General features: G+C 40.9%; 1 protein-coding gene across 1 annotated transcript in view; it reads left to right on the top strand.

Annotated features, from left to right (window-relative positions):
* Positions 1-5174: 5174 nt before the first annotated feature.
* The window catches only part of LOC148939824 (activating signal cointegrator 1 complex subunit 2), a 44625-nt gene continuing 40955 nt past the window's right edge, over positions 5175-8844 (top strand). Inside the window, exon 1 of the mRNA XM_089105850.1 lies at positions 5175-5338. Within this exon, the coding sequence (XP_088961976.1) occupies positions 5205-5338 (134 nt within the window). The 5' untranslated portion in view covers positions 5175-5204. The remainder of the gene's footprint in view (positions 5339-8844) is intronic.

Raw genomic sequence — 8844 nt, 5'->3', positions numbered from 1 at the left:
TACTTACTTAAGTCCCATCCGTCCTTGAAGGTCGTCTTTGGGCCTCTTTCCTCGTAACGGCGTGGATGTGCCTTCTGTATGCTTCACGGTCTTTTGCTAGGCGAAGAAGGTCCGAGAGGCGGTGAGGTACAAAGTTTTCCTTCCACCTTTTTGGGGGACGACCGCGAGGACGGGAACCGTGAATTTGGCCTTCAAAGGGGATTTTTGGGAGACGGGACCGACTCATCCGTTGTACGTGACCGAGCCATCGAAGTTGATGGAGCTGGATCTTCATGAGAATTGTTTGTTGTACTTTAAGGCGCTCGAGAAGTTCGACATTTGAGATTCTATCAAGGTAAGTGATCCCGCCGATGCGGCGGAGGCACTTAGTTTCAAATGCTGCACGTCGACGGTTGTCATTTACCTTCAGTGTCCATGTTTCACATGAGTAGAGTGCGATGGGGATGATCAGGGTATCAAAAAGTCGTGTCTTAAGCCGCAGAGACAAATCCTTGCTTCGCCATATGGGCATAAGGGCCTTGAAACTGGAACTCACGAGGGCGAGACGTCTTTTGATGTCTTTTGATAAACTGTTGTCGCTGGTGATCAGACTACCGAGGTAAGGGAACTCGTCAACCCACTGGATACTCTCTCCATTAATTTTCAGGTCTGGCTTAACTGTATCCTGCGGCTTTCGTGAGCAGCACATAGCCTTTGTTTTTGATAAATTTATGATCATTCCAAAATAACTAGTGGCTTCGAAGACGTCGTTAAGAACGGCTTGTAGATCCTCGGGTGTTTCAGCCATTTCGTCGATATCGTCGGCGTAGGCTAGCTTATCTATCTGAACACCCCCTATATGTGCGCCACAATTTGTCTCCACCAGGGATAAGACTGCTGTGAGGAAAAGGTTGAACAGCTCTGGAGACAAAAGGCATCCTTGAAGGACACCTGCGGAAGTCTGGAAACTGTCAGTGAGACCTTCACTAGTCATCACACGACTCCCAAATTTTGAGTACATATCCTTGATAAGATCTACTAGGTTTCGTGGGATTCCGTAATGGAGAAGGATATGCCATAGGCCATTTCTCCAAATAAGGTCAAATGCTTGCCTAAAGTCGATGAAGAGCTGATACAGGCCGCGACCGAATTCCAGATATTTCTCTAAAATTTGGCGAACAGTGAAAATTTGATCAACGGTCGATCTCCCAGGGCGAAAACCGGCTTGGTATTCTTGGATGACTAAGGATGACGCGGCTCTGATCCGTTGGAGTATAATTCGGGTGAAGATCTTGGCAGTTTGACTTGTTAGGCTAATAGGACGGTAATTATCACATATTGCCTTTGACCCCTTCTTGTGTAGTGGAACAATTGTGGCTTCGCACCAAGAAGTTGGGAAATGACTCTTTTGCCAGGCACCGGATACAACCTTGTGGAAAAGATCTATAAGTGGTTCACACCGGACTTTCAGCAGTTCTGCCTGTATCCCGTCCGGGCCAGGGGCCTTGTTAGTCTTCAGCGCTTGGATGGCATCTTCGACCTCAGAACGGAGAGGAGGTGGGCTGGGGTCTGAGACAGTAACGGGCAAGAGGTCCAGGACAGCAGAGTTTGGAAAGATATCAGGATTAAGCTTTTCTTTGAAATGCTCCATCCATCTCGATCGGATACCTTCTGTGCTTTGTATCTGAGAGCCATTTTTATCTAGCAGTGCACAATAACTGAGGCTTTTCTTGCTTGTTAGCTCACGAACTCTCTTATACATGAAGTATGAATCGCCTCTCTTAAAATCAGCCTCACACTGTTCACATTTGTCTTTAATGTAGGTGCGATGGGCTCTACGGGTGGCTTTTTCTACAGCATGCTTCAAGTGCTTATATCTGTCCCTGCTCTCTCTGTCTGACCTGTTATTGTGTTTTCGTTTCTCAGTACATTATAAAATAATTTCATTTGTTATCCAAGGCTTTTTATCACCCTTTTTGGTTCCTAGGGCGGACATCGCTACTTTGCTGATGATCTTAGAGGAGTCTGTGACCAGTTTATCGATATCCTCTTTAGATAGAGTTACAGGAATATTAGAAAGAAGGTCCGATATTTCAGTAGACAGTTCATCGATGTAGGTTTGGCGAATTTGAGGGTCTTTGAGAAGATGTGTGTTGAAACGAGCGGGTCTATTATTCAGCTTTGCGGAAGATTTCAGGCGTATCTTTAGTGCAGACATGACCAGGGAATGGTCGCTGTCGAAATCGCCACCTGCGAGGGTGACAGTATCTAGCACAGATGATTTCCACCGCCTAGAGACGAGCACGTAATCAATAAGATTACGGATTTTTCCATCCGGCGAAGTCCATGTCGCCTTACGACGTTCTCTATGTTTGAAGAGAGTATTGGTAATGGCTAGATCACTGTCTCTGCAAAATTCAATGAGGCGTTCGCCCCTCTTGTTAAGTCGTCCAAGGCCAAATTTACCCATAACATCTTCATTTCGAGCAGAATCGTTACCAACAATAGCATTGAAGTCGCCAATGACAACAATAAGGTCTTTTTTAGGAACTGCGTCAATTAAGCTTTGCAGTTGAAGGTAGAAATTGTCCGACTCTTCATCTGGTTTTCTGCAGTCAGGAGCGTAGACTTGTATGATCGTGATGTTGATCGGGGATCCCTTCATTCGTATCATAATCAACCGTTCTGACACAGGCGTTACGGAAATCAGGGATCTTCGTGCCTTAGTCGACATTAAAAAGCCAACACCTTGGCGATGGACGCCATTGGTTCTCCCAGACACTATCAGACTAGTGTTGCCGATCCTTTCTTCGCCGGTGCTAGGGAGATGTGTTTCTGAAAGTCCCACAATATCCCATTTATATCGGTTTAGTTCATTTAGGACAAGATCTATTTTGCCTTGTTTAGCAAGCGTCCTAACGTTCAGGGTTCCAATAGATAAAATAAATTTAGGGGAAAGCATAGCCTCCGGGTGTGGAGTTGTCAACACTGTTAAAGGGAGATTCTGGGTCGTCAGTTCGTCGGTTGTCCCGGACGCGGTAACTTCGTCGGTTGCCCCGGACGCGGTAACTTCGTCGGTTGCCCCGGACGCGGTAACTTCGCGGTCGGTTGCCCCGGACGCGGTAGTATTGGTTCTCGTTCTTGATCGTTTGTACTTCATATTTTATAGGAAAAGAGGTTTCTTGGCTAATTTCAGGACGGCGGTAAGCCACTCCTCTCCATCCCTAGCAGGGGTCGGCTATATCTACTACCGATACTGCACCCTTCTGGCGTCCTGCATCACCTGCAATTTTCCCAGTGCTGGGAGAAGTCTTGTGACGGGCGGGACGTATCCATACGCTGATGCGCCCTGCCCAGTGCACATCAGGGGGGCCTTACACTTCTTCCGCCTGAATTTATTGCCCCCAGACGTGGGTGCTCCAGCTATATTTCAAGATCCCCAGAAACCAGGTCCTCCCTTGGTCCGCACCTCTCTACTGGGAGGTGCCCTGCATATCTACAGGACTTTCCCCTATCTGCCACCTGGGGACGCGCTGATTGGCCTGGGAGAGGCCCCACTGATAACTCTGAAGTTCTCAGTAGTCGATTGTGCATGCCTTCTCATCAAGAACCTAAATGCTCGTTATCATATTTTATTTTGCGGTTGTCCATAAATTATTAAAACGGTAATAAGATTGCAAATAACCAAACGAGTTACACTGCCTAATTATTGCTTTTGTTTGTGAAACCAGAAAATTACGAGACGATAGCAAAGAAAAGTCTATTAAAAAGTTATAATAAGGCTGCTATAATATTGAAACATTTGTAAGAAAATAATAATAAAATGAAACCAAGCAAATTCTAAATTTATTATTCAGCTTTTAGTTGGGCCCTCTGGCCTTAATTATCAGATAAATGTCCTTTTCATAAGTTTTGATATTATTTCTGGTCCAAATCTATCATTGCTTCGCCCCTGGCTCTAGCCATTAATTAAATATCTTTTGGTCCTTTCTTTTAGCTCCCTTTAATATTTTGTTTTTGGATTAGATCTCATAGACGTCTGGGACGGGTTTGCTCATTAGCTAAGCGTCCATAAATACAGGCTGACTATGAGTCTTCGCACTAGCCAGATAGGGAAATCCAACCGTCCAAGACAGGGGATGGGTCACGGGAGGATCAACTTTTTCATCTGGAGGGCAGAGCGTTGCACGTGCACCCACCGCGGTCGTTAATTGGCTCAGAACCCCATGGGTGATTTGTCGTGCTTTTGATTTTTTATCTTTATAGTTCAGTTCTTGTTTTGTACCTAGAATAGACGTCTAGTTAGTTTTTTACTGTTTTGAAGTGCCTATATTTTCTCGTCTGGGTTACCAGTTTCGGAAAATAATACGATCTCTCGTTGGAGGGTGATACCCTTATATTATTGAGATATCTTCTAAGAGAGAAGATACCTGTAAGTGTGGCTCTAAAGATTGAGTCAGGGGGTCGAGTATAGGTAAAATTACCGTTTGGTAAAACCGGAAGGCCCCCCCCCACTCCAGGACTGAGCGCGGGAATCTGAAGTGACATGAAAGGCGAGACTTTCAAGGTAGATTTCTAAGAGAGCTTTTCTCCCCAATGAGACGATTTGGTAGATTATAAGGACATAACCTTACCAGCCGTCATTTTTTTTCGTATCGTTCCGTCTTTATTTCCAATTTCTATTGTTACTTGTGTCATTGGACATTTAGAATTCTGTCCATAATAGCATATTCTTGAGACTTTTTGTCGCAGTAGTTTCACAAAATTTTCACTTTAACATTCATTTTTATGTAAATTCTGAAAAGTAACGAGAGTGGACCCATCAAGGCTGTGATTAACTCAGTAACGGCTCAATATTAATGGAGCAAACAAATACAAAACACCAAATTGAGTAGAGAAATAATAAGATAAGATCTGGTCTTCTCTGGGTTTCTCTTCCATAGATGATAGAATAGCTTTTCACAGTAGAATCTATTTTTCAGAAAATTTGCATTAGGTGAATTTTAGCCCAGATAAAACCTTTCAGCAGTAGTGACAGTCAAGGCCGTATCAGGGGGGGGGGGCTAGGGGTCATCTCTGTGATTTTAACATAGTTGGTAGATTTGCCCTTAAAATGGATGAAATTCTGCTCGAAAGGTAAATATTCGTTTCTGTTTGGAGATTCTTTTACCTCAGTAACTATTCCTTTCAGAATTGCCAGCTTTTATGACAACGTTGTTCCGCAAATGGACCGTTTGACTTCTGGAATTAACAAAGATGCCTCGTTGAGGAAGCATGTACACCGCGGAAGAGTATCCTTTATTAAGCTATTTAGAGACATCCTCACAGCAAATCTAATCGGACCCATCCTAGAAACAAGGTAAACTGAGAAAATGGTAACGCTCTAAGATCCATCCGTTCAATAAAAAGAAGAAAAAAATGAATTTTTTGATGTCAGATGTTTGTGTCAAAGAGAATCAGGGTGGAGTTTCCATTTGTGAGCCACAAAACTTTTTTGGTGGCCTCATTTGCTTTTAGTTTTACCGTTTGTATCAATGCGACTGGATTTGAACTGAGAATACTTATGCTTACTAAAGAGGATTTTTGTGTTTGCAGTGGCATAGCCGGGAGGAGGGTACATTAGTCGTTGGGTATAGGACCTGTTAAAATGCCATTTATTGACACTCAATGAAAGAAAGACCCATTTAAGTTGTTGGAGGGGGGGGGGGAAGTTGAATTTGCCCCTGGGAACTGAAAATCCTACCTACAGCTCTGACGTTTTGATGTCAGATGTTGTGTCAAAGAGAAAAAGGATGTAGTCTCCATTTGGGAGCCACAAAACGTGATTGGTGACCTGATTTGCTTTTAGGGTTACTGTTTATTGCAACGGGGCTTGATTTGCAATGGAGAATATTACTGCTTGCTTTTGAGAAGTTTTGTGTTCGTTATGGCACGACTATGGGAGAGGGCGCATACTAGTCCTCGGGCGTAGGGTTGGTTTGGGTGCAATGTATTTACGCTCAATGACAGAAAGGCTCATTTTTATTTCTTTCGGAGGGCGGGGTGACCGATATTGCCCTGGGGAACTGAAAATTCTTCATAAGTATCTGATATTTTTATTCTGTTTCCACTATTAAATTTGTGAAGCAGATTTCTTTCCCTTTAAATTATTATCCTTTACGGACTTATATGCCTCAAGTTCATCATTTAAAAACGTGTTTTACTCTCAAAACCCGTGATTCCCAACGTGGGGCGCAGGTCCCGCCGGTGGGTCGTGGGTAGGACGTGTACCCTTCGGCTGACTAAGATTTAAAACCTTTGTTCTGAAAAACCATTTTTCATGTGAATGACATCACATCCATATGTACTTAAAGCACATTGTATAAAAGTATGTACATTGTACAATATTTTTCTTACTATAGTATAAAATATACCTAAAGGACAGCCCAAAAAAGATCCCAAGTTAATGGCCTTCTTTAGGTGAATACACATAACATTTAAATATCACGAGGGGGCATCAGGATTTTTGAAATGCCTAGTTGGGGCATGGCCCAGAAACGGCTGGGACCGCTGCTCTAAACCCTTCTTAGGTGTATTTATCCATGAAAAGCGCGATCTTTTGTTTTGGTTGTTTCAAAATTATAAAGCTTTTAGGACAGTGCCATATGTTTGTCAGTGTTGCCACGTTAAACCATTAAAGCAAATAAGTAAAGCAGCTAATTATTTAGATTTAACAACACTTATTGTTCACAAAAATTCAAACATTATCAAGCTGGTAATTCCTAATGACAAGTTTCCTGGTGGCGCAGTGGGTTTGACCTTAGCTTGGTAATACGAGACCCTGAGATCTAACCCGGCTATAGCAGCTTACTGCAGGGTCGAGGCAGGGACCTTAGTAGTCAGGAAGTATCGTTATTCTGATTACTTCACTTTGCCTAATGACAAGCAGCCTACAACTTCAAAGGGAAGCTGCATCTTCTTAGGTTGTTTGTTGCCATGTATTTTAGCTGATTTTTAGCTAATTTCTGCTGATTTTTCACTCATGTTCCTTTTTTAAGTTTGGCACACGTCACTAATAAAAACTGCACAACTTAATATGGAATTCTTTTTTCTTTATGAAGTTTCTTTGTGAGTCTCCACTTGACTGATTCAAACAATCAGATATCATTTTTAACTGACCTTGGTACTTTATGCTATACGGTATAAACTATGCGGTTTATGAGTTATATGGTTAGAGATATGTATGGTTATGCACGTTACCACTTAACCAATTATAACAATCATAATTTAATTTCACTTGGTACTTTTTGGTGAACGGTGTAAACCATATGATTTATGGTTCATATGGTTCCAAATATAAATGGTTGTGCACGTTCCCACTTAATCAATTCAAACAATCAGAGTCTAATTTCACTGACCTTGGTACATTATGGTGTACGGTGTAAATCCATACGATTTATGGTTCATATGGTTACAGATTTGTATGGTTGTGCATCTTCACTCATTCCTAGCCTTAGTGACTTAGTCTTCTTAATATTAATTTTCAAACCTACCTTAGCACCCTGAACTCGCAAAACCTCTAAAACCTCATTGATCTTGCTCACACTTTCATCTAGGATGCTGAAATCATCAGCATAATCCAAGTCCAGGAGAGTTTTTCCTCCCCATTTGATTCCGTGATCTCCCATTGCCTTTCCTGTGCTCCTTGAGACAAAGTCCATCAAAATAATCCATATAAAGAGGGATAGAACGTACCATGCTTAACTCCTGATTTAATACAAAACCAGCTGCTAACCTCATTTCCTACCTTAACCGCAACAGTGTTATTCTCGTACACAGCACTAATCACTTTAATGTATTTGACTGAAATGAAAAATAAAAATAAACCAAAGAATTAGGTTAATCACGAGGAAAATATGATAAATTTGAAATCTAATAATAGTAAAGCTCATTTTCCCTTAGGAATGAATCGAATGGTCAAGAATGTTTTGAGTTATTCATTATTTATTTTAACTTATGTATTAGCAAGTTTACTATTAGTTTGAACAGAAATAATAGGCTATTTAAAAGATTTACATCCCAATATAAAGAATAAAATAACAGCTGAGAAATAGAAAAATCTAAGTTGAGGTAACCAGTCATAAGACACTTGCATTGCTTTCCCTTTAGGAATGAATCGAATATTCAAGAATTTTTGGATGTATTTATTCATTATTTACTTGTATTTCATTGTTTAATCGTATTCAAATTTGGAATAGATTAAATAAGTTGGCGATTCATTTGTACAATTTGATAAACTAATTCTAATAAAATAAATTTTATGAATAAAAAAAAAAAAAAAAAACAATCAACATCATATATCAAATACCCTTCCATTAGGCTCTGTAGCTGGTAATATATGAATAAAAACAAAACAGAGGCAAACAAAAGACGAAAAAAGAAGACAAAAGTAAATAAGGAGAAAAATAAAATACTTGCACAACACCCTGAAAAGGAATATATATGTCAGCTGCCCACCACTGGCTACTCGCTGGAAGCTGTTATCTAACTGTAATGTGATTTGTGTCAATTCTCTTTTATGGTGTTTATGTTTTCTTCTCTTTTTGATTTCTTCTTTGTGGTTATGTTTTCTTCTCTTTTATGGTGTTTGTGTTATGTTTTATTTTATGCAAGAAGATAATAAGAGTATAGTAATTCAAGAAGATTAATGCTCAACCTAATTGATGATTTATGATTTTTGGTAATTATTGATGAATAAAGATTTAAAAATGTAAGGCAGAACTTGCTGGCGATGTTAGGTTTTGTGAACTACCAATATAACCTCAGCTCCCCCCCCTTCCATCACAGAATCGGCTGCCTGATTCTGTTACAAAAAAAAACCGGGGC

The sequence above is a fragment of the Artemia sp. Qi Xiang Cuo genome, chromosome 20 (genome assembly GCF_049724085.1).
Source record: "Artemia sp. Qi Xiang Cuo chromosome 20, ASM4972408v1, whole genome shotgun sequence".
NCBI lineage: Eukaryota > Metazoa > Arthropoda > Branchiopoda > Anostraca > Artemiidae > Artemia > Artemia sp. Qi Xiang Cuo.
Note: the sequence above shows the minus strand (reverse complement) of the source record. Positions and strands in the feature narration are given on the sequence as shown.